We start from the raw sequence: 26,368 nt of genomic DNA on the forward strand, positions 1-26,368 counted from the left end.
GTTCAAGGGCTCTCAGCACCCGGCTACACACAGGTGGAGTGCGCAGGCGGCACTCGCTGCCCAGCCGCTCTGCGGGGGATTTAGTGGGAACTGGAGGAGAAGGAATTCGAGGGGGGCAGTGGGGGCGCAGCGCACCCCCCCCCCCGCCCCCCGCCCGGCTGCCGCACCCCAGACAGGCGCCCCCGGCCCCCGCCCTGGCCAGCCCGGCGCTTGGCGGCGCGGGCGCGGGTGGGAGGAGCCCGGGCGCGGGGCGGGGCCGGGGGCGGAGTCAGGGGCGCGCGGCAGGAACGCCGGGCTCGCGCTCAGTTGTCCCCGCTGCTGTCGCCGGCCTCTCCACAGCCCGGGAGCCGCGAGCGCAGCCGGTGAGTGGGGGCCGGACGCCTGGGTCCCGTTCCCGGCGCGGGGACGGGGGGGAGGGGCCGGACGCCTGGGTCCCGTTCCCGGCGCGGGGACCCGAGGGAGGGGCCGGACGCCTGGGTCCCGTTCCCGGCGCGGGGACCCGAGGGAGGGGCCGGACGCCTGGGTCCTGCTCGTTCCCCTCCCCGTGTCTCAGCCCGCCCCGCTCCCCGGGGCCGCGGGGTGCAGCCGGGCCGGGGGGGCCCCAGGGCGGAGGGGTGTTTTGGGGTCCGTGTCGTGACCCGCCAGCTGGGTGCGGGGGCCGGGTTCTCACGCAGCTCCCGGAGCGTGGGACCGGTGCAGTCCCGGGGCCAGGTGTCGGCTCTACCCCGGGGGCTCATCCCTGCGAGCCGCCGGAGGAAAAGCTCCCGCCTACATCCCTGGGCAGTCCGGGTCTCATGGGGAGCCAGGGGACCCCCTGGTGTGAACCGCTCCTGGCACGGTCGGGAGCCCCTCGCCCCAGTCTAGCGGAGTGGCCGGGCACATTTCCCTTTACACGCTGGCTCGTCCCCTACGCATCGGGTTCAGCTGTGTCTGATATTTCTGTTCTTTACTATGCTTTCAATCAGTTTGCCACCTCCTGATTCAGGATTACCGGCCTGTAATTGTCAGGATCGCCTCTGGAGCCTCTTATAAAAATTGGCCTCACATTAGCTATCCTCCAGTCATTTGGTACAGAAGCTGATTTAAATGAGAGGTTACAAACCACAGTTAGTAGTTCTGCAATTTCACATTTGAGTTCCTTCAGCAATCTTGGGTGAATCCACCGTCTGGTCCTGGTGATTTATTACTGTTCAGTTTATCAATTTGTTCCAAAACATCCCCTGACACCTTTTAAAATGGAAAATTTTATAGCTAAAAGAAAAGGTCTGAACTATGTGTGTTTTTTGTTTTGTTTTGTTTTTGACAAAAATTGTTTGATAAAGCTCTCCCCCTTAAGAGTTGAGGATGCTATAAATGATAATAAAACAACTAAGCATGCAGAGATGAAAACATTAAGACCACCTATTGTGTGTGAATTTTGTTTTCTTGTTTAAAGTTAAAGAGTAATATTTATTGTCTGTAACCTATTGTAGAAAAAAATTGGTTCTGGAAATGTATAAACCATGATTCATTGTGGAGTAAAGCAAAACAGCCGAGTTACAACCCTTGAACAGGGTTGTATTAAGGAAAAAGTCAAGTCATAAATATTTTAGTTAAGAATAATGCTGTGCTATGATTACATTTCTGTTGTATTTGCAAATGCAAGCACCTTGTTGTGCCAGCTTCGTTTCTTTTAACGCAAGTGACTGCCTTAAACGTCTTCCATCCATTTTCTATGAAAATATTATCTTTCAAACTCTGTGCACAGCTGAGGAGAAGAGAGATTCAGTACAAATGTAACTACCTATACTTGAAGCTAGGACATTTGTTTCATCTATATATGTGTGAATGCCAGAGACAGTGACCTATCTTAAGTGGCTCTCTGGGAGCAGCTTGAATAGCGAAATGTATGTAACTGTGTAGTGGGAGTGCTAGCTTTGCAACCTTTGAGATGAGCTCTGCAACAGTCTTTAAGATGTCTATAAATTCATGAATGATCTAGAAAGCCAAGATACCTATTGAAGGCACACAGCCAGGGTTAATATTTTGATACTGGAGTAACCATTAAAGACGAACTAGGAGTGACTTTTAGTTGATTTATTGGAGAGAAATGATTAAGCTGTAGGCTCTAAAGCAGTTGTCTGCGGACAGTTGGTCTGCAAACAGCTGGCAGGTCACATGGTGCTGGCTGTCCTCTAGTCTAGCTGCTAAATTGCAGGAAAAGATAACTAAAAATAAGGAACGGTTTCCTAACATTGTATTATTGGGGTGAGGTTGGAGCATGGTACACTCCCTTCTAAAATAGGGTCCACACAGTGAAAAGCTTAAGAACCCCATTGGGTTAAATCTCTTCCAATCTGGCTTGAACCTTCGTCCACAGTGTGGATAGTGCAGATGAGAATGCTCAGATGGCTCTGATTATAATTTGTACTCTGAGCCTGCGTTGTGTCTTTCTTTCCCTTCTCTCTCCACCCCCCCCCCCCAAGCTCCATTGAAGTAATGGGACTAATGACTGTAATAAGCACTATGCCTGATAGTAAGGTAGCATAGTAGATCTCTAGAGTCATGAAATATTAAACAACAATTTTTTCAGAAGCTGCACTGATATAAATGGGATCACACTGATTTGATATACTGGGATCATTGATCATTCATCATCAGATGGCCACTTATCATCAGTCACTTGCTTTCTACTGTTCATTTGATTTTTTTTTTCTCAATTGCTGAGGTAAAATGGCAAGCGTGCTTAACTGTTCTAGTGCTGTGTATCTTGCCCAAAAAAGCTTATTGAGGACAGTTTTCTTTAGCTGCCCTAAAATCAGCCTCAAAATGATGGCACTCAATTAACCTTTTATTATGTGGTCAACATTCTGCATAGAGTGGGGGAAATGGCTGTGGGCTAAATAGGGCTTAAGTGGAGTCTTATGCTAGGTTGCTGATTTTAACCCCGAGAGAGCATTCATTCTCTTTAGTTGCAGATAACTTATCTTAAAAGATTCTGTGGTTAAATCCCTTTATCTAAAATAATTCAATGCATTGAAAGGCAGAGCTGTCAAAAGCTTCCCTCGCCATTCTAGTCTGCCTCTAGATATTCATTATGCTTGAGTCGTACCTGACCAGAATAAATAATCGCTATACATGGAGTTGCCTAAAAGAGCAACCTAGAAACTTCCAGGCTAATGGCTAATGCTGATGAGGAAAGTTAATTGTTTCTAAAGCACGTGGCATTTTAACTTATGATGTGATGCAGTTTTAATGCTGCTATTGAGTATTTCTAATGTGCTCCTCATTTTAATATTATCTTTGCCTAAGTAGATTTCTGTATGTCTACTGACTTTCAAATCCTACACAAAATCAATGCAGCTTATTGAATGCCCTTTATTTATTTAATTATTTATTTATTGACACGTGGGCTTGTCTGAGCGAAGTGCTTTCATAAATTATTCACCCTGGTGTTACATAGCAGTGCTGTGATCAAGTGAAGCCTTTTGCTATGGTACAGACAGGAAGATGTAATCTATTTCTTTCCCTTTATGATCATCCAAAAGGGTAGCTTTTGCTTGATTTATCAATGCCAAGGGTTGGAAGGTTGCAGTTGACTGCCATCAGTTACATAATGGAAATTTGAAAAAGAAAATCTCTTATATCGGTGAGCATGTACTGTCTTATTCTTCCTTTTTAAAATGTTACTGCTGCTTCACACCTACTTTGCAGACAGGAGGATCTCTTTTCCCATTGTTTGCTGTGCAGTTTAAGTAGCCAGCTGTCCTTGATGCTCACTGTTCACAGAATATCAGGGTTGGAAGGGACTTCAGGAGGTATCTAGTCCAACCCCCTGCTCAAAGCAGGACCAATCCCCAACTAAATCATCCCAGCAGGGCTTCATCAAGCCGGACTTTAAAAACCTCTAAGGAAGGAGATTCCACCACCTCCCTAGGTAACCTATTCCAGTGCTTCACTACTCTCCTAGTGAAAAAGTTTTTCCTAATATCCAACCTAAACCTCCCCCACTGCAACTTGAGACCATTACTCCTTGTTCTGTCATCTGCTACCACTGAGAACAGTCTAGATCCATCTTCTTTGGAATTCCCTTCAGGTAGTTGAAGGCTGCTATCAAATCCCCCCTCATTCTTCTCTTCTGCAGACTAAATAAGCCCAGTTCCCTCAGCCTCTCCTCATGAGTCATGTGCCCCGGCCCCCTAATCATTTTCGTTGCCCTCCGCTGGACTCTCTCTAATTTATCAACATCCTTTCTGTAGTGGGGGGGCCCAAAACTGGATGCAATATTCCAGATGTGGCCTCACCAATGCCAAATAGAGGGGAATGATCACTTCCCTCGATCTGCTAGAAATGCTCCTACTAATGCAGTCCAAAATGCCATTAGCCTTCTTGGCAACAAGGGCACACTGTTGACTCATATCCAGCTTCTCATCCACTGTAACCCCCTAGGTCCTTTTCTGCAGAACTGCTGCCTAGCCAGTTGGTCCCTAGTCTGTAGTAGTGCATGGGATTCTTCCATCCCAAGTGCAGGACTCTGCACTTTAAATTTAAATTAATGGAGATATCCTATCTCCTAGAACTGGAAGGGACCTTGAAAGGTCATTGAGTCAGCCCCCTGCCTTCACTAGCAGGACCAAGTACTGATTTTGCCCCAGATCCCTAAGTGGCCCCCTCAAGGATTGAACTCACAACCCTGGGTTTAGCAGGCCAATGCTCAAACCACTGAGCTATCCCTCCCCATTGTTGAACCTCATCATATTTCTTTTGGCCCAATCCTCTAACTTGTCTAGGTCCCTCTGTATCCTATCCCTACCCTCCAGCGTATCTACCACTCCTCCCAGTTTAGTGTCATCTGAAAACTTGCTGAGGGTGCAGTCCACGCCATCCTCCAGATCATCAATGAAGATATTGAACAAAACCGGCCCCAGGACCGACCCTTGGGGCACTCCGCTTGAAACCGGCTGCCAACTAGACATGGAGCCATTGATCACTACCCGTTAAGCCCGACGATCTAGCCAGCTTTCTATCCACCTTATAGTCCATTCATCCAGCCCATACTTCTTTAACTTGCCAGCAAGAATACTGTGGGAGACCGTATCAAAAGCTTTGCTAAAGTCAAGGAATAACACCTCCACTGCTTTCCGCTCATCCACAGAGCCAGTTATCTCATCATAGAAGGCAATTAGGTTAGTCAGGCATGACTTGCCCTTGGTGAATCCATGCTGACTGTTCCTGATCACTTTCCTCTCCTCTAAGTGCTTCAGAATTGATTCCTTGAGGACCTGCTCCATGATTTTTCCAGGGACTGAGGTGAGGCTGACTGGCCTGTAGTTCCCCGGATCCTCCTTCTTCCCTTTTTTATAGATGGGCACTACATTAGCCTTTTTCCAGTCATCCGGGACCTCTCCCGATCACCATGAGTTTTCAAAGATAATGGCCAATGGCTCTGCAGTCACATCCGCCAACTCCTTTAGCACCCTTGGATGCAGCGCATCCGGCCCCAGGGACTTGTGCTCATCCAGCTTTTCTAAATAGTCCTGAACCACTTCTTTCTCCACAGAGGGCTGGTCACCTCCTCCCCATGCTGTGCTGCCCAGTGCAGGTCTGGGAGCTGGCCTTGTTTGTGAAGACAAAGGTAAAAAAACCATTGAGTACATTAGCTTTTTCCACATCCTCTGTCACTAGGTTGCCTCCCTGATTCAGTAAGGGGCCCACACTTTCCTTGACTTTCTTCTTGTTGCTAACATACCTGAAGAAACCCTTCTTGTTACTCTTAACATCTCTTGCTAGCTGCAACTCCAAGTGTGATTTGGCCTTCCTGATTTCACTCCTGCATGCCTGAACAATATTTTGATACTCCTCCCTGGTCAATTGTCCAATCTTCCACTTCTTGTAAGCTTCTTTTTTGCGTTTAAGATCAGCAAGGATTTCACTCTTAAGCCAAGCTGGTCGCTTGCCATATTTGCTGTTCTTTCTACACATCGGGATGGTTTGTTCCTGCAACCTCAATAAGGATTCTTTAAAATACAGCCAGCTCTCCTGGACTCCTTTCCCCCTCATGTTATTCTCCCAGGGGATCCTGCCCACCAGTTCCCTGAGGAAGTCAAAGTCTGCTTTTCTGAAGTCCAGGGTCCGTATTCTGCTGCTCTCCTTTCTTCCTTGTGTCAGGATCCTGAACTCGACCATCTCATGGTCACTGCCTCCCAGGTTCCCATCCACTTTTACTTCCCCTACTAATTCTCCCCTGTTTGTGAGCAGCAGGTCTAGAAGAGCTCTGCCCCTAGTTGGTTCCTCCAGCACTTGCACCAGGAAATTGTCCCCTACACTTTCCAAAAACTTCCTGGATTGTCTGTGTACTGCTGTATTGCTCTCCCAGCAGATATCAGGGTGATTGAAGTCCCCCATGAGAACCAGGGCCTGTGATTTAGTAACTTCTGTTAGTTGCCGGAAGAAAGCCTTGTCCACCTCATCCCCCTGGTCTGGTGGTCTATAGCAGACTCCCACCACGACATCACCCTTGTTGCTCACACTTCTAAACTTAATCCAGAGACTCTCAGGTTTTTCTGCAGTTTCATACTGGAGCTTTGAGCAGTCATGCTGTTCTCTTACATACAATGCAACTCCCCCACCTTTTCTGCCCTGCCTGTCCTTCCTGAACAGTTTATATCCATCCATGACAGTACTCCAGTCATGTGAGTTATCCCACCAAGTCTCTGTTATTCCAATCACATCATAATTCCTTGACTGTGCCAGGACTTCCAGTTCTCCCTGCTTGTTTCCCAGGCTTCTTGCACTTGTGTCTAGGCACTTAAGATACCTCGTCCTGCTTTCTCAGTATGAGGCAGGAGTCCTCCCCTCTTGCGCTCTCCTCCCGGTATCTCACTTCCCCACTTACCTCAGGGCTTTGGTCTCCTTCCCCCGGTGAACTTAGTTTAAAGCCCTCCTCACTAGGTTAGCCAGCCTGCTGCTTGTTACCACAAGTCTGAGTGCTGCTCCAGTGTTGTTATGGGGAATTTATCAGAAACCCTCCCCGCTCTTTCTCCCTGTTGTAATGCAGCTGTGTGTTGCACTTTGTGCTCAGGTTGAAGATTCTTAAAAGCAAATACAAGCTGCGAAGTCTTGTTTTCTTGACCACTAATTCCTTTACTGTTGATGAAATGAATTCTAGTATATGGCAGTCGAGCTGGTGTTCTAAGGTTGTTCCCACCTTCTAGGTCAGCATTCATTTGCTACTACACTGCTCTGAGGTGCTCTCCACCTCATGGGACTCCAATGTGATTAGTCGTATTTAACTGGGTTGCTTTTCATAATTTGCAAAAAGTGCCTGTGGCGGAGCTAGTACCTCATCGGCCCCTTAGGTCAGGGGAGTGGGAGGTAGCACAGACTCTCTACACCTAAGTCCATGTTCTAAACCCTTCTGTAGTTTGCACAGGGTGGCCCAATGGCCTGAGTCCATCTACTTCCCCTTGCCGATTGGGGTAGTGCAGCCTAGCGGTGGGGTCCATACAATGTGCCCCTAGGGCAGTGCAGCCCAATGGCCAGAGTCCACCTAATTCCTCTCCCCTAGTGGGGGAATGCGGCCTAGCGGCCGGAGTTCATATAACTCACTGTGTGGGGCCAGCTCCTCTCAAAGGAGGGTGGCCCAGGTAGGGGGACCCGGGCCCACCCACTCCACTGGGTCCTGACCCAGGGCCCTGCTAGTGGCGAGTTCTCTTCACCAGTGGTCTGGCAGGGATCTTCCCAAAACACGCCGGCCCGAACGGTTTCAGCACCATTTCCCTTTAAGAACTCCCTGGGTCATTTCCTACCATATTCTCAGATTCAGCCAGGTCCGTGGCATCCTAACTTCCCCTCTGCAGTGCGGCTGGACGTGTCTGGCCTCTGCGTCTCATGGTGCAAGCCTCTCTTCTGCTGGAGAGAGCAACGAGCCTCCTTCCCCTCCAGTGGTCCACCCTGACTGAGCAGCTCTGCAAGCTTTTATATCTGACTTCCAGGTGGAGCATGCCCAGGTGTGGCTTCCTCTGCTAGGAGGGAAGGATTAACCCCCGCTGAACCAGTGCGGGGCCAATCCCCCCCGTCATAGTGCCGGATTGGACACTGAAGTTCTTTCATTCTGAGATGCAGTGCGTGCTGTGGCTATATCACAGTTCTCCAAGTGCCTGGCTGACCTTTTGAGAGAGCCATTGTGCTCTGCTACTGGGCCTATTTGGAGCAGAAGGCATTGAACTATTCCACATTCTTCTGAAGTGGGTGATATGGACCCCCTGTTTGCTAGGGACTAAAAAGAAGAGCAAATTCTTTTTAGGTCTGAGTTTGAAGAGGTACAGAGGAATGTAGGGCTTTGTCTCAGCCAAAGCTTTGTGATTTCATTTGCTGGGTGATCATCGATTGGAGTGCTGTAAGGAGACTGAATACTGCAGCCGATCTTATTTGCCAACAACAGGGCTTGTAAAACATGTCTGTATGTATTTGTTTTTAAAGAGCTCTCCTAGGATTATTTTTGTACCAAACTGCTTATAGATTATAGATTTTTAAGGCCAGAAGGGATCTCCTGCATAACCCAGGCCGTAGGCTTTCACCCATCATTCCTGGAGTGGAGGGAGTCACTTCCCTGGCTGTGTGAGTGAACGCTCTTGAGGATATCTCTTAGAAAGTTATGGGCACAACTTTTTTTTTCAAACCATTCTTGTTGGAATATTGTTGAAAATGTATTCTGATTTCTTTATAAAAATGCACTGAAAAGCAAACTGCTTTGCAAGTTTCTATGGCAGCTGTGAAATCAGCTTGGGCTCTGGTTTCACACTTTGTGGTTCACACTCTTGCAGCCAAGTTGCAGTCCCCTCTAATGAAGCGTTAACTCCAGTGAGAATCTCACTGTTTTTTTTTTTTTTTTTTTAAACACAGTGACTCGTGGGTTTCAGTACAATTTTATGCAGAATTACTGATTAATACCATTGAAATTATAATTATATACGTGTGTATCTATACACACACACACACCCCACTAATCTATCTCTTGTGGCTGAAAGTCCATCTCAATAGGTGGGTAAATAAAATTTCTGATTTATGTAACTGGGACTACTTATTAAACCATATCTCCTTTTCCCAAGTGAAATATGTGGTTGTCTCCTGAGTATAAATCATCTTCAAAGACAGACTCGTTGTTTAATAAAACTGGAATGCTTAGGACAGCCTACAAAGTGATTACCAGTTGCTTCTAGAGACAGCAGTCTGAGTAACTGTGAAGGATACGCTGGAAGATCATATAGGGAAGTCCTCCTTTGTTAGATGCCTGTACTGTAGTGGCTTTGTAGTTGAATGCAAGAGACCGGTTTATGGCACAAGCCTGTCTTTGATAAGAAATATTCTGCTCTGTTCTTGTAAGTACTTACAGTCTGCCACATTTTTTTTTCCCAACCTGCAGGGGGGAATAGGAGGTGAATTGTGTGTCCTCCTAGCAGCCTTCAATTAAACTCAGACTGCCATAGATCAAACAACAGAACAGATGGATAATGGAGACTGGGGATATATGGTAAGTGATCCAATATTAAGATGAATGCATGCTGAAAAATAGAATTGGGCTTTCCAGATTTTTATGTCGAATCTCTTGGCCTTGTGTATATACCCAGGGTTTAATGTTGAGTGAAGACAATTGAACATAGTAAAAATAATATAAGCAAATAGGTTTGTTTTTAATAAGTGTTTCATTTCATATTGTGTGTTGGGACAGTTCATGTTCTTAATCTTCAACCAAATAGTAGTAGTAATTTAACACAACAGCAAGAAAAGGGTTACATTTCTCCTAAAAAGATACAATTTGATGATGGTCTAGAAAGCCACCTTTCTGGTACACAAAGTTGAAAAAAATATGTTCTCCCTTCCTGTTCCTTTAATTACTCTGCTGTCATTTTATTTGGAAAAATATTCTTGCTTCTTCAACTTCATCTTTTATAACAAAACTAGACACACACCTCTTATTTTTCCTTCTCATCTCTTTCTCTAAACATCCTGTTCCCTTTTGTCTGTCTGCCTATCCGGCTGGCCCTCTGCCCTGATTGTGAGAATCAGTGCCCAGGATGGTGCCCTATCCTCTTTCTCCCCTGCCCTTTTAGGTGTGATCTGGATGCTGTAGCTGCAGGCTAGCTCTACTACTCTGGACCCTCCTCTACGCAGCATACTGTTTGCCTGATAGAGTTTTCTTTATGCTGTCCCCTAGCTGCACCTTTGAATGGAAGCTCTTGGTCCTAGATCTAAAATTACATTATGTCCTTTCATTTTTTCTGGGAAGAGGTTTTGTACCTACTCAGCTAGCTCCTTCTCGAGTAAGAGGGATATTGTGAAAGCAAGGAGCCAGAGGTGAAATTCTGACTCGTACCTTGGGGAAATCACTTACGCTGTGCATCAGTCTCTTCATCTGTAAAATGGAGAAAATATTTACTTTGCAGAGGATGAAATAGTTATTTGACATTGAGCTCTGGGCTTTAGTTAATACTTTATAGAGCACTTTGAAGATATGCTTTCTAAATTTCCAGGTGTGGATTATGGCTTGGTTTCTTGAACTTATTCCTGTATAACCCCATTGGTAGGTTTCAAACTGAACAGTTGCAATTCTTTCTAGGGCTGGCAGCTTTCCGACAGCAACTGCCACATGTTGGCGATAAGAAATCTCTCATGGTAGTTTGATAAACTCTGGAATTTCTTTTTTTCTAGATGACTGATCCAGTCACAATAAATGTGGGTGGACACTTGTATACAACATCCCTCACCACTCTAACAAGATATCCCGATTCAATGCTTGGGGCCATGTTCGGGGGAGACTTCCCCACTGCCAGGGACTCTCAGGGCAATTACTTCATTGACCGAGATGGACCACTTTTCCGGTATGTTCTTAACTTTTTAAGGACTTCAGAGTTGACTTTGCCACTGGACTTCAAGGAATTTGACTTGCTTCGAAAAGAAGCAGATTTTTATCAAATTGAACCCCTAATCCAATGTCTTAATGACCCCAAGCCTTTGTATCCTGTGGATACCTTTGAGGAAGTAGTGGAGTTGTCCAGCACACGGAAACTTTCCAAATATTCCAATCCAGTGGCAGTAATCATAACGCAGTTAACCATCACAACTAAGGTCCATTCATTACTGGAAGGCATTTCAAACCACTTTACCAAGTGGAATAAGCACATGATGGACACCAGAGACTGCCAAGTTTCCTTTACTTTTGGGCCATGTGATTACCACCAGGAAGTTTCCCTCAGAGTCCATCTGATGGAGTACATTACAAAACAAGGTTTCAGTATCAGAAATACAAGAGTTCACCATATGAGCGAGCGGGCCAATGAAAATACAGTGGAGCACAACTGGACTTTCTGTAGACTGGCACGGAAAACGGATGACTGATGTATGACTCCACAGATGCCATTTCAGTGGTTACATGCAACTTCCTGGAACAGCATACCTGAGAGAATCTGGTTTTGACTAAAGCAACAGCATGGGCTTTTTTTATGAGACTATTTATTAATAACCATTAAGGACTGGAGAAGTTACATGCTCTAGGAGATCTGTTTTTTGTCTTGTCCAGAAAAAGATATGCATGTGCTTGTTCACACTGTTAAGACACTTTTTTAAAGAGGGAGTCTTAAAAATCAGTATGGTAGGAAATTTTATGTCCGCTCTTTCAACCTAAAGTGCTAAATTCACCTATTTAAATGGTCTGTAATCCATTTAATGCTAAAACACTGGGAGTAAAGAACAAACAGGATTTAAGATGCAGATGGGGGAAGTGCTAGCATCATGTAAACTAACCTAGTTTCTAAATCAATAAACAGTATTGTAATATTTTAGGAAAACAAATCCTACCCTTTTAAAGTACTTGTTAAGTACGGCTTTTTACAGTTATTACAACTGTTTTTCTATGCATATAAATCAAGCAACCAAATATTATCTGTAGCCATGAAAATGTGATTAGAAATATTTATACTGGATTCTGAATGCAAAATATCCCTGTGGTAGAATTCATATTTTTAATGCCTGGTGAAATATTATTCCCAAGTGTAATGCCTGCCAGCTAGAAGCTAATAAAATGTCAAATATGGAAATAAGTCTTGTATTTTTTGTCTTCTCCTACTAATTTATTCTAGGAAAAAGGGGGGAGTAAGGTATATCAGTACAAGAAAGTGAAACTGGCCAAGCTCCTACTTTCCCTATTCTGGTGCATAAGAATATTAGCTCACTCTTAACATTCAACTTAATGGGCTTTGTAGCCTCATATTTCCATAGGGATAATTTCCATATTGAAAATTCAGAGGGGAAGTTATATATTTTGACTAATGGGAAGTTGGAAAGGACTAATGCCAGTTAAAAGATGCTAATCCAGGGTACATCTAGAGTCTGGATAACTATAACCTGGTGGGAAACATTATCCGGTTTCATATTCATCAAATCAATTGCCAGCACGTCTCAGAGCTCTCATCACCCTGCGCAGGGCTGCTTTTGTTGAAGTGATGGGACTCTGGCTCCGCATTCTTATCTGCCAATTCCCTAGACACTTCTCCTGCCTCTTTTATGCATTCTGTAGAATTATTCATAAAAGATGCTAACAAACAGGAATCAAAGTTAGAAGACACTGAAATAAATAAACTTGATATCTGCTTTGAGTGACTAGGCCAGTGCAATTCTGCTTACTCCTCTTTCTAGGTTGTAATGTTTCTGTCTGCCTTAAATAAATCACAATCATCTCTAGGTATACAAACGTCCTATTCACCTGGTCTAACTGATCTGGCCAGTATGGACCCCAGCATCCCGAGTGTGGTCCGAGAGAGCCTGGGCTTTGCTGCCTGGGCTACCACTTCAGCAGCTTTTTGGTTGGGCTTAAGGTATGTCTACACTGCAATAAAATACCCACGGCTGGTCCATGTCAGCTGACTCACAGAGCTCGGGCTGTGGGGCTACAAAATTGCAGTGTAGATGTCCATGCTTGGGCTCTAGGACTCTGCAAAGGGAGGGAGTCCAGGAACCCAGGCTGAGCCAGAACGTCTACTATGCTCCCACAAACCCAGGTCAGCTGACATGGGGCAGTCACAGGTGTTTTATTGCAATGTAAATCTACCCTTAGAGTTCAAGGAATTGGCAGTGGGTATGCACTGCTTATTCAGGTTGGCTCATTCACAATTCTTTGACCATGGAGACCTTTCTCAGCGCCATGTTTTTCTTTGGTCATATCTTCACCTCCCTTTTTATTGGTGCTAAGGGGATGGGTTTTTTGGTTTTGTTTGTGAGCATTACGTGATTTTTATTTTATTCAAATAGGAAAAGGCTGCTCTTAGGTCAAACCGAGGAAGCTCCAGTAAGCTGCTTCTGTTTCTTGCCAAGCGAGACCCAATATATGACCCCTGTAAAATAGTTTGTTTGCAACAGTACAAGATAATCCTAAAATAAGTACTCACAACATTTCTTCATTTATTTGCAATGTAATGCTTGGTTTAATCACCGAATAGAAGACATCTGTCCTTTTTACTTGAGCACCACTGACCCATTTAATAAGCAAACCCTAAATCACACACCCCTATTGGAGGCTGAAGTTTACAGAAAGGGTATCGGCAGCTTTCATCATCATAGATCACTTTCACAAGTTGAAGCTGGCACATACTGTGTGAGTTTTGACTGGTTATTTAAGTGCAGATAGTGCTCACCGCTCAACAAGATACAAGAAGGAATTCTGTCCCCTGTCCCAAAGAGTTTACATTTTAACAGAGCTTTTAATCTAAGCACTCACTGCAGGGTTAATGAAATCCTTACCACTTTGCTGGGGCCGAATGGGGGAAAACATAATTTCATATTTGCAGTTGGGTATTTACTGTCGTGTGAAGAAACCTGGTGATTTAGGAACTAACGTTCCTGGTTTTTGAGAGAGATTATTGGCCAATATTCCTTAATTTAGAACCTCTGGCTGTGACTTTACATTTCTTTTGTTAACTTAAGTTCCTTGATTCTGTGCAAGGCATTTTATGGGCTCAACAAACGTATGTCCCCGGCAGAAAGAAAGTAATTATTTTTAATCTGAATGTAATAAAATATTGAGAATCGGACTGCTAAATACGGCAGCTTCTGCAGCTACTGTGAACATATTTAAAAAAAAAAATTAGGTAAGTTCCTAATGGAACTCGGCATAACCATGGACATAGCAGAAAACTGTTTGGCTTCCTTCCATTCTTAAATGTAAATGACTAAGAATTTCAGTTGATGTTTGCAGACATTACAGTCAACTGTTCTGTGTTACTCTTTGATTATTTATAAAACGCTGGCAGTGTGCTAGCTAGTGCACCATACATGGAACCAAAGAAGATGTTGTCTGTGTCCCAAGCAGCTGTTGATCTTTATAGTTTTGACAGAGCATTCTGAAAAAGTGGTTTCAGGTAGCTTGCATAGGCCTGGCTCACCTGTGGAAGAGGGAGAATATAGGAAGGTATCAGCAGTGACTAAGGAGGAACAATTTCTAAATAACTCCGAATGATCTTTGAAGTGTAATTTTTTAAAAATATGCTACAGTAGTGTATAATGCCTCCCAACCTGGTACCTGGGATCCCCCTACATTGCTAATATGCAGCGCTGCTCAGCCAAATGAGGATGCAAAGCATTTAATTTCAGAAAGCACATTTTTTAACTTGAATATTCACCAAAGGCAAACTTCAAATTGTGCATTCGTTTGTAAAATTGGCTAGTGGTGCTTGGTTTGCTGGGAAAAGTACTAAGGTAAAATCTTGTTTAAGTAGGTGAGCTGTGTTTTTAAATTAAGCAAGAAAACGCAATGTAGCATGAATAGTGATGTTAATTCACCTTTAATGTGATGTTAGAAATGAAGGCAGTGTGCTGAGAATACAGTGTGTGAGTGGGGGAAGGGGGAGGTTACCTTGTTTAAAACTTATACCCCCTACTGCTTAAGCATACTATAAGAAGAACATACACCTCTACCTCGATATAACGCGACCCGATATAACACAAATTCAGATATAACGCAGTAAAGCAGAGTTCCGGGGGGGCGGGGCTGTGCGCTGCAGCGGATCAAAGCAAGTTCGATATAACGCGGTTTCACCTATAACGCGGTAAGATTTTTTGACTCCCGAGGACAGCGTTATATCGGGGTAGAGGTGTACTTATTGATAAGTAGTGATAAAAGTACCTGTGAATATGCAGCCTGTTAATGCAGAGTATGTAACTATCCTATCTTTCCATGGTGTTAAATTGTACATATATAGGTTTTGTGCATGTTGTTTGCCTTTTCATGGTGGTAGTTCAGAGCTATAAATAAATAAAAAAAAAATGTTCCAGACAGAGGGCTGGACAGCTCTGGCTACTGTAATAGGTGATAGAGCCCCGGACCTCTAGATTGCCTGTTCAGATCCGGTCCTGGTCACTAATGACTGAAAGACAATCTGATGGGTTTCAGGGTGGTCTTGTTGCAGCAGGGCTCATGACAAGACACCCTTTTAAATGGTACTAGTAGGCCTCTGCTGAACCGGCCAAGGAATGAAAGGGCCTGAGCAAACCCTGTCCCCACTTACAGGGCATTCTCTTCAGAAAAGGGCAGTGGCAGACTGGCACAGTAGTATGGAGAATCATGCAGTGGTGCTACTATGCTGTACCTGTTCTGTGGTTAAACTGGATCTCAGGCTCCAGCAGTGTGAGGCCAGTGCCTTCTGCGAACATTGAATTCACTGAACAAACAGGTCTAAACTTCTAAGGTTCCGATTACCGCACCAGAACCAAACCATGCTTCTTACTGGTGGTTCTGCGCATGGAACAAGGGCAGACGTGGTTCTGATGTCCTGCTCGAGCAGCTCTCTATGGACGGACGTGTGGCTGTGCAGTGCCCCACTGATGTCAGTCAAGATCCATCCACATGGAATTGATTGCTCGAGCAGGGCCTCAGTCATTAAACTCTCAGATTCTGAGCCATGCATGTAATTGGCACAATTCAATACTCCATTCCAAGGAACACGTGATTTTTACCTTCTGGCCTCAAAATTCCAACCTGTCAGTCCACTTGCTTTCTCCCGGCTGTTTTCCATTCTTCAGCCTTGAATGTTCTATGTCAAAATAATGTGTGCCTAGGCTAATGTGTAGGTGCCGGTAGTTTGTAGCTGTGACGCAGTAGGGAGTGGGGCGGATTGACCTGGGAATGTCGTCTAGTTTTACTGGGACTGTCTGCATGGGGGATGGGAGAGCAGGGGATGACTTTATTTGAGGGACGATACCTGAGCCAGGAGAGGGGTGGGGCCAGGTGACACCTTTGCCGGGGAACTGGACAAAGGTGAGAGGAGGAGCCGGGGGGGAGAGGAGGGAGTTGGCTGGAGGGGTTTCTTAAAGTTTTGAGCTGGTGGGGAAGACACAGGGAACCCCAAGTTGGGAGTCTTAGCTCCTTGCCCCCCGCAGAGGAACCTGGCTGAGGGGTCCTGGTTGTACCTACAAGCCCTGCTTGGGACTGTGTTCCTGTTGTCTAATAAACCTTCTGTGTTACCGTCTGGCTGAGAGTCCCGGTGAATCGCAGGAAATGAGGGTGCAGGGCCCTGACTCCCCCACACTCCGTGACAGTAGCCCACTGTCCTTACCTGTTGGTTGGTTGGTGACTTTTGAGCCCACTCATAAAGCCGTTGGTAGACATGTCCGTCGTAACTGCCAAGCGCAGAATTTAAACTTTCATCGGTGAAGTCGAAAGCATCCACTAGTGGCACTGCATCGTTCCTAGAGAAGCAAATGGACCGCACTCACTGCAGGGTTAATGAAATCCTTACCACTTTGCTGGGGCCGAATGGGGGAAAACATAATTTCATATTTGCCGTTGGGTATTTACTGTAGTGTGAAGAAACCTGGTGATTTAGGAACTAATGTTCCTGGTTTTTGAGAGAGATTATTGGCCAATATTCCTTACTTTGTGAGAGGCAGATTGCCCAATGTGCCGAGCCTTCTCTTCTCCCGTTGGGGTCAATGGCAGTTGAAGGTGCTTGGCACCTCTGTGGATTGGTCCCTGACTCAGGATTGAATCTTATGTGATGCACTTAATCAGCAGGCCCTGCAGCTTGTCTTAAAGTGGGCTGATGGGCTTAAGTGGTTTCTAGGCTTGTGCTGGCCCTCGGCACAGGGGTATCTTTTCACTTCTAGATGGTATTTCACATGGCAGTCGCATCCTGCTATCCCACCATCAAAAGCAGTGACACTTGTCATTTGAATGAAATGCAAATCTTAATCATTGTATTAGAAAGTCACTGCTTGATGCTACTGCCACTGGTAAAATCGTTATCTAAGAGATTTAATCGTAGAAAGCTTTTAAACAGCATTACTAATTAGAAAAAAATAAAGTTTGATAGAGGATTTATTTTTTAAAATAACTAAATAAATGACACTGTTTATTTCCCTCACAAAAATGATGAAGTTCTGGTTTTAATGCCTTTGAAAAATAAATGGAGGAAATTGAAGTGGAATTACAATAATATGCCTCCAAATTATATTTACTTGTTAGAAAAGCTCCTTAAAAAGCCAGGATCTCAACAAGCGATGGATAATGTCATCATATAAACAATGGGTCAAATACCATGTTGGTTTTAAAATGTTCATAAATCTACACGTGTTAGGGCTTCCTCAGGACAGCAGAGCTTGCAGTATATTGAGATAAACGTAATTCATTACAGGCCAATGGCTCATCTAGTCCAGTATCCTATCTCTGGCCCCGATTCAGAAAAGCATTTAAGCAAATGCTTGACTTCAAGCACCTGAGTAGTCACCAGTGATGAGGTGTTTAAATACTTTGCTGAATCTTGGCCTCTGACAATAGCCAGTACCAGCTGCATGAAATGCTGTAGTAGGTAGTTCTGAAATAACCTGTGACACTACGTCCCCATATTTTTCATAGAGATATTATGAAGTGATTATGACATAACTAAGATGTATTTTATGCAAGATGGGTCATGTGAGATATCATTGGAAAGGTTCTGATTTACTGAATATGATTATCCTATTTGTATGCATGTATCCTTTCTGTATCTGAAGTTAGGAATATTGTCTGTGCAGCTATTACAAATGTGTGTACACCTGGGGAACGCGCTCTAGACAGAATGCAATCAGTCTAGATTGCTGGCTGGAAAGGGCCATTAGGAAGAACAATAGGTTTTAGAAGATGCTAATCTCCCACCTTCCTGGGAAGTCTTCTTGAGGATGTTACAACCAGCCTTTGAGTTATGGCTGCAGGATCATGTGATCAAGTCACCCGGTACTGGAATCCATCTTGGAATATCAGTGTTTTTTCACTGACTGGCATGGGAACTAAGTTTGGAAACTAAGTTTTGCTATATGCAAAACCTATTTAAGGCAGGAGAGTGACCTCAACGTGGTTCATTCTTCACTGTCTCCCCACCCAAGATGACTGCTATAAACACCTAAGACTGAACTGGGGAAGAAAGGACTGAACCCAGGCTAGAAGGTGTGTGGCCTTTGAAAGAAATACCTGGAGTTTTAAGCTGCAAGCAAGAGCAGCTGGCCTTCAAGAACCTCTGCAATCTGCCTAAAACAACATTTAGGGTGAGAATTTGCTAGTTATAACCAGTTTCTTTAGTACATTAACCTTAGCTTGCATGTTTGTTTCATTTGCTAGTTAATCTACTTTGATCTGTTTGCTATTCTTTACAATCACTTAAAAATCTACCTTTTGTAGTTAATAAACTTTTGTTTTGTCTTAACCCAAATTCATAAATAGGGGGCAAATGTGTGGAATTCATAAATAGGGGGCGAAAAGCTGTTGCATCTCTCTCTCCACATCGAGGGAGGGAGTGAATGTCATGAGCTTACGCTGTACAGTTCTCTGTACAGCACAGGACGGTGTATTTTGGGTTTGCGCTCCAGAGGGGGGTGTGCACTTGAGTATCTGGGCAGTTCCTTAGCTGAAGCCTTCCCATGCAGGGGCTGGTCAGAAAGCCTGTTTGCATGTTACAACAGCTGGCTGTGTCCCTCCCTGTATGTATGCTGGTGAAAGAGGGAGACCGGGAGCACGTCTGCAGCTTGTCACAGCAGTCCAGTTACAGGGAGCCCAGTCTGGTGGGTCAGGCGGGCTCAGTGGTACCCCAGTTCCAAGTTGCACCCTGAGGGAAACCCGTCACAACCTGCTCATATGGGAAGTTTCTTCCGAGCCCCTGTCAATGAGATGGTCTCATGTCCCGAAGCTGGAGTGTTTGTATCCCTTTCAAACTCTTGGTTGTTTTCATTTTAATCCTAAATATTGACTCCATGCATGTTTTCATTATCCCATAGAAATGGGCACTCCTTTCTTGAGTCCTGTTAAATTCTTGACCTCAGCAGTATCTTTGACTGAGTTCCATGGGCTAAGGTCTTTTGAAAGTTCTGTTTAGGTTTGCTACCTTTTGAATCCTGGTTGAGAAATTCTAGTAGAAATGTGTGCTGCCTCAATTGCTATTTTCTAGTCCATTGTGTAGGGTGTATTCTTACTATTGTGTGCAAAATCCCAATTAACTCAGTTGGTCAACAACTTAGTCTAAAGTCCCAATGAAACTGAATATCTAATTTGCAGTGCTCTATTATAAAAAGTAAATCCTATGTGAAAACAGCTTTTTAAACATTGTAAGGGATTAATTTACTGTGCTATCTGAGAAATGACTCCGTGGTTAATTTTGTTTTTGTTTAAAAGTCATGGCTGAAAAACTTTTCATCTTTTCTGATTATCACCAAACATGACTTTGAAACAAACTAAGAAATCTTGTAAAATGGCAGAAAGTATTCAATGGGTCAAGGGTTATTTTATTTATAAGGTTAGCATGTACTACTGGATGTTTAAGAGCTACAAGACACTCTGCATGGTTGCTATTTAACTTCCTAGTTGAAATAGATTGTTTGTTTTTCTCTAAATAGTATAATAATTTAAAGGCACAGTCAGGGTAAAATTGTACTTAAAAATTTCTTGCTTGTGTTGCTAATAACCTCTTAGATTATTACAATTACAACCATTTCTAAAATCTAACTTTTCACCATTAAGGCAATGAATTACATTTTGCACTGTCACATGTAGTCGGTTTAATTTTTGTTTTATTTTGTGCTTCTCATGCAGTAGCCCAACGCCACATTGTTTGCAATCCAATCACTGCAGAGAAATATCTCAAGCCAAGGAAGAATTAGTTGACTGTTGTGTGTGTGAGAAAAGTCTTATGTGCATGCAACTCTTTTTAAACTGAAATGCTGAATTTAAAGTACCTGAGACATTACCTTTAATTGGTAGTAACATTTTAATGATTAAAAACTAAGATATTTAAAAGCAGGCAATTTATGAAATCCTGAGACGTTTTGTTTTTTTTCAGACCTCTAAGGGTTTAAATCTGTTTAACTGTGAAAATAAAGCTTGCACATAGGCCTTGTGTACAAATGTAAACCTGACACCCCATCAGGCTTGGTGATGGTGACACACTTAACTATCCTTAACAATTATTTAACATCATTTCCCCCCTCTTGTGGGGCGTGGGGGAAAGTTGCTGTTCGTAGCTCACCGAATGATAGCGAGTAGATCCAAGTAGGATGCAGTCACCATGTCCATTTGGTCCCCAGATATGTACCCAGCGTGCAGGAACTCTCCCGTGTTTGAGAAGATACCATGTAATGCAAAAAGGTCACAAAGGTGTTTCACAATCTTCTGGATTTCAGCCTCATTTCTAAGTTTCTCCACTGTGTCTATGAAGTTTTTCACAACGATGTAGTGGCAGTGAGCCTAGAAAAGAGTTAAATTCAACTATGAATGCATCCTGATAAATGTCTCCAGTGACAAGGACTATGCTGAGTGACGTAAACATTCCAGCAAAGGGTATCAAACCTTCCATTTTCACGGGCCATTTTCTGCCAGTTTTTATTCTGGTTAGGCCGTTCACATTCATGTTTGACTTCTACAGTATGGAAGAGAAGGGAGGACAGTAATAATCACCACTGTGATACTGATAAGCAGGGGTCTCAAACTTCATTCCACTGCAACCCTCCTCTGACAATGAAAATTACTGCATGACCCCAAAAGCAGGGACCGAAGCCTGAGCCCACCTGAGACTCACTGTCCTGGGCGGGGGGCAAAGCCGAAGCCCAAAAGTTTCAGCCCCCGGCGGGGGGCCTGTAACCTGACCCCCACTGCCCAGGGCTAATGCCTTTGGGCTTCGGCTTTGGCCCCGGCCCTGGGTGATGGGGCTCGGGCTTTGGCCCCAGCAAGTCTAACACCAGCCCTGGCAACCCCATTAAAACAGGGTCACAGCCCACCGTTTGAGAACCACTGTGATAAAGATTAGAAAAGTGCTTCCAGACTTGGCTTACTCTTGTCAGTGAGCATTCCAGGCAATCGGAATGGCAGAAACACACTGAAACCCATTGCACTGAACCCCAGCAAGGCTGTTTGATTATGTGTGGACTGAGAGGGGAAAACAAATCCATTCAACTGCAGATGTTGCACTGGAGCAGCATGCAGCACTCAACCTTCCTAGGAGCTCAGAGCTAAGGAGACTTCAATCTTTCTTCAGGGAGCGACAAATGAATGTGCATCTTTCCAATGAATTATTATTGATTATTCATATTACTACAGTGCCTAGGAGCCCTAGTCCTGGGCCAGGACCCTGCCGTGCTCGGTGCTGTACAAACAGAACAAAAGGCGTCCCTGCCCCAAGGAGCTTACAATGCTTTTGTTGTTTTAGGTAATTGATGGAAATCCTTTGGGCTGCTGACCTAAAGCAAAAGAAATGATCCCTGCTAACGAGCATAATTAGCTGTACAGCCGAACTCCAACGTGAAATATGCAAACTGAGTTAATATTAGACTTCTGTGCTTAATGATTCACCCGAGCAGTCTACGTGGGAGTAATGGAGAGGGTGAATTCTGCCCAGAAATAATACAAATAATATCTTTTTCTCCTTCTGAAATCCTCTTGGTATTTTCTAGTGTGCTAAAGATGTCACAGACTGATGTGTGTTCAGGGCTGTCTTCAGTGAAGCAGGAAGTGTGGTGGGAAAAGTAACAAATGACCATGCTTTGGGTTCTAATTCCATCCCTGGGTTGGGTCACTCGCAGGGACCTGGGGAACTCGAGCTTCACTTCATTTTCACTCCTGCTCTGCCATTCTCTTTACTCAGTACTGGGTTTTCCTTTGATAAACACCTGATACAATCAGTGTGTTCAGAGCGGTAGCCGTGTTAGTCTGTGTCAGCAAAAAGAACGAGGAGTACTTGTAGCACTTTAGAGACTAACAAATTTATTTGGGCATAAGCTTTCGTGGGCTAAAACCCACTTCATCGTATGCACACGTACGATGGAAAATACAGTAGGAAGATATATATACACAGAGAACATGAAGAAGATATATATGTTTCAAGTTCTCTGTGTATATATATCGTCCTACTGTATTTTCCACTGCATGCATCTCATGAAGTGGGTTTTAGCCCACGAAAGCTTATGCTCAAATAAATTTGTTAGTCTCTAAGGTGCCACAAGTACTCCTGTTCTTTAATCAGTGTTTTGTTTATTTACAAATCCTGGTCAAATTCTGTCTGTGTGTCTCTCTCTCTGCTGACTGAACTTCCATTCCACAGTTGGTAGGGCATTCCTGGCCCTTATTTATGATGCATGGGCCATTTCTCCCATCCCCGCCTGCCACCAAGATCATGGACCATGGAAGTGTAAGGGGGGGGGGGGGGGGGGGGTTCAGTCACTGAATGAGTGCAGGATCAAGCCTGCAATCCAGAGTTGTGCACAGAGAAGGCTGAATGAAAATGTTTTGTTTGTTGTCCCTGATCCCTTTCTCTGGGGGTCAGGAGAGGAGAGGGCAGGCTTCAAAATGGAAGCTTTTATTTAAATTTCTTTCCATTTGAAATGTATCAGATTGATTCATTGGACAATTTTTTGGAAAACTTCTAACTAAAAAAACTTTGTTCCATTCAAACTGTTTCACAGAAAAGAATTCTAATTTTTCAACCATCCCTAATAATACATGCGGCACTTTTTTTTACGTATCCATGCTGAATACCCTGCTCCACTGAGGCTGCCTGCAGCTCTTCCATCTACCAGAAAGGGTGAGAACATACGCTGGGCAGCTGGCTGGACTGTGATGCCATTAGAGAGAGCCAATATTGCTCAAAGTGGATTTAGTTCCTTCTGCTTTTGAAAGATTACGTTGACCTGGAAGATCATAGTGCACGGTTTCTTTTGAAAGTGCGATTAGTAGGAGAGGAATAACCTCTCTAATGTTTTCGAAGGCACTGGGCCCTATTTTCCTGGTGGGAAGCACTTGCACTGTTGTGAACTTTGGCTGCTGGATTAAGCACACTGGGTGCAGTTTCCTGTTTAAGGGACATCTAAGCAATGCTGCTGCAGTGGAGTGGTCAGTTTCCTTTATACACAACCCCTGTGAGGGAGCTATACTTCCTCCAGTTTTAATTTGGAGAGTCTCACGCTGAAGCTGAGATATAAGTACACATTTCAGAAGAAATTAGATTTTAAACTTTTTAATTTTAGTAAAACAAATGAGCTATAGATCTTTATTTTCAAAAACATTCTCCTTTAGATAAAAAGGGAACAAGAGGATAACTTTATTTTTAACATGGTTGCAGCAAAGTTTGAAACTTTGCAGATAACTTATTTTTATCTGTTGCCTACTAGAGCGGTAATGAAATTCCAAGTGTTTTCCTTTCCCCCTTGAATGAGGTTTCTCTAATGGTTCCCCTGGTGTGCTCCACTAAAGAGCTGAAGCATAGAGGGTGTTAACTCTGTCTCGGCAAATTTCAGTTTGAGGAATGTATATTTTGCCTGCTTTAATTCCCACATCAGTTTCATCAGGCTATACTGTCATTTTCGGGTCTCGCTAAATTGATCTTATTTATTCCATTTCCTTCTTTTAAGGTGGAAATTACAGTATCAGACGTATCACTGTATCACTGTTCCTGTTTTTTGGTAGTAGAAATTCCTTTTAAAGCTAAAAAGGAAATAGGCCTAATTCACCCTGGGTGTTACTCTAAGAGACTTCAATAAACTTCCGTTGGGGTAAATTTCGCCCAGTGACCCTACAACTTTTTCTGATTCTAGCACTGAATTTAAAAGGAAACGAATGAACATTTTCAATGGCAATTGAGTTAAATGGTGATTTGTGATAGTGCGTTTCAGCGCAGAGAGAACGGAACTGGGAGCAAGTTCCTTTGCTACTGGCTGATGTGTGACGATGGGTGAGTCACTTCACCTCTCTACGGATTCTGTTTCCCCTCCTGCCTCTTGTTTTCTTGACTGTAACCTCTTTGGGACAGGAAGTGTCTCTCACTCTGTTTGTTTTGTGCCTGACACAATGGGGCTCTGATCGCAGCTGGGAGCTCTAGGTATAAGCTGTAGGGAACAGAATAGGTGCTTCTGTCATACGAACAGTAAATAATTGGGAATGTTACTAAATCTGTTTAAGCTGACCATGGGTTCCTGTTGTCTGTCAGCCATACCCAGTAGGGCTAATGAATACTGGATTTGTACTAACCTTCGCCGCCTGTACAAGCTGTACTGTGCACTGGTTCCATGCCTCATGCTGCTCGGCTCCTGACTGAACCAAAGCCTGTAGTTTGGTTGCTGCATTTCCGAGGAGCCTGGGAAGAAAATTATTTCTATTGTACGTGTCTATAAACACACTCTCTATTCACCACTCTATGTACCCACCATGTCAAAAAGACATGTCTGAAGTGAGTATTTTAAATGAATTTCATTTCAGGTACCCTGAAGGCAAAGAGCTTTGGCCACGGAAACTGAAACCATCTAACCACAAGTCAGAGAAAAGCACTCAGGCAACTCATCCACTAAAGGACCTCCACCCACAGCAGCTCACATCTCTGTTTAGCTGGGACCCATGTGAATTTTCTTTAGCTTTTGAATGAGGCGAGAGAGAGAGCAATGGATTTAAAGAAATTGTGACAGTATTTATAACTGATTGTCTCCTGACACTGCTGCCTTCAGTACACGGGGCCAGATACTGTTCTAATGTCCCACAGTATGAATCTACAGTGACTTCAGGGGAGGTACTCTGCATTTATGTTGGTGTAAACAGGAGGAGGATTTGGCTTGCTGTGTTTTCCTGGTTCCAGAGACCCGCGACATCACTCGATCTGTAAATGCGTATAACCTATAGATGTGTGGACTTGTATCATTATTATTATTATTAATTTGCTGTAGTACTCAATGGCTAGAATCCGAGTTGGAGCTCCATTGTGCTAGACAGACAATTTGGAGAAGGAATTAGTTTCCTAAGCATCTGATGTTTTATTTTTCTTGGCAACATTTAGAATGGCACAGAGTTAAATTGCCCAGCAATCTCTCTGGATGGCAGAGATTCCATTTGGTGACTTGTATTTCTAGTGATTTTTATTTTTATTTTTTAGAACCCAATGCTGCTCAGAATATGCTAGCTGTTACGTATTATGCATGGCTTTAAAAATCCTACTATTCTGCATTAGAAGTTTAATATTAGTGGGATCTGGAGCAGGGAAAACTGACTCACTTGCAAGGGTACCACGAGGAAAGGGCGGAATCTTCATTTCTGCGAGAACGGCATGACACAGGTTTTTGCTGAATTTAAACTACCGTCTCCTTTTTTAAGCTAAGAAGCCGATTTTGGTGGCTTCGTTATTTGTGATGAAGGATTTGAATTCAAAGACTACTTGGATGTTAAACTTGGAAAAGTTTCTCCTCCAGCCCCTCTTTACTGACCTGGTTGCTCTGTGCCGATAGGCCTCTCCGTAAATGTCTGGTCTGAGAAAGTCCATCTTGGTCCATGCCTGACACTTTCCAGAGTCCACTGAATACAAATAGGCTGCCGATGGAGGGATGGGCTGGCCGGAGTGAACTGCTGCAAGGCACTTTACCAGAAACCTGACAACAGGGTAACAGAATGGGTCCTCATCTCGGGATGTTTCTAAAATTGCACCATGTCCTGAAAGTGACCCCTCTTGAGGAGACCTGAGGCTTCTTCAGCTGAAGCCAGATGCAAACCCTGGGAAGTGTATTTGAATACATACCGGGTCATGGTTTGGAAATCTGGGGAGTCACTGTCAAAATGTAGGACCCTTTCTCCTCTGGTATGAGGTGGGGAAAGAGGTTCCTCATTTCCCTGTCACAACCTCCTGTCTCCTCCTGTGCATCCCCACCCAGACTGCATCACATTTGACATCCAGCTAACCAAGCAGGGCTGGACAGGCCCTCCACCACTTGTTAAGCAATGACTCCTTTCTGCTGCTTAATAACCCAAGCTGCTCCCCACTCCTCTACGGGAGCCACACACTCTGCCTCAGTGGTGCACAGAGCTTGGAGAAAGAACATGGCTTTGTGAGTCTGGCTCAACTAGTTGACTTCA

The 26,368-nt window shown here is 44.1% G+C and overlaps 2 protein-coding genes across 2 annotated transcripts in view; one reads left to right on the top strand and one right to left on the bottom strand.

Moving 5' to 3' along the window:
- Positions 1–284: 284 nt before the first annotated feature.
- Positions 285–12,914, top strand: KCTD6 (potassium channel tetramerization domain containing 6). The gene is made up of 3 exons (XM_026650224.1): positions 285–362; positions 9,404–9,511; positions 10,690–12,914. The coding sequence occupies exons 2-3, from the start codon at positions 9,485–9,487 to the stop codon at positions 11,374–11,376; spliced, it is 714 nt and encodes a 237-aa protein (XP_026506009.1). The 5' UTR covers positions 285–362; positions 9,404–9,484; the 3' UTR covers positions 11,377–12,914.
- Positions 12,909–26,368, bottom strand: part of ACOX2 (acyl-CoA oxidase 2) — a 30,661-nt gene continuing 17,201 nt past the window's right edge. Inside the window, exons 11-15 of the mRNA XM_026650217.1 lie at positions 25,726–25,887; positions 24,506–24,611; positions 20,517–20,734; positions 16,584–16,716; positions 12,909–14,414 (exon numbers count right to left, since the gene is read on the bottom strand). Coding sequence (XP_026506002.1) covers positions 14,352–14,414; positions 16,584–16,716; positions 20,517–20,734; positions 24,506–24,611; positions 25,726–25,887 — 682 coding nt within the window. The 3' untranslated portion in view covers positions 12,909–14,351. The remainder of the gene's footprint in view (positions 14,415–16,583; positions 16,717–20,516; positions 20,735–24,505; positions 24,612–25,725; positions 25,888–26,368) is intronic.

The sequence above is a fragment of the Terrapene carolina genome, unplaced genomic scaffold, assembly GCF_002925995.2.
Source record: "Terrapene carolina triunguis isolate 2854851 unplaced genomic scaffold, T_m_triunguis-2.0 Scaffold89, whole genome shotgun sequence".
Classification (NCBI taxonomy): Eukaryota; Metazoa; Chordata; order Testudines; family Emydidae; genus Terrapene; species Terrapene triunguis.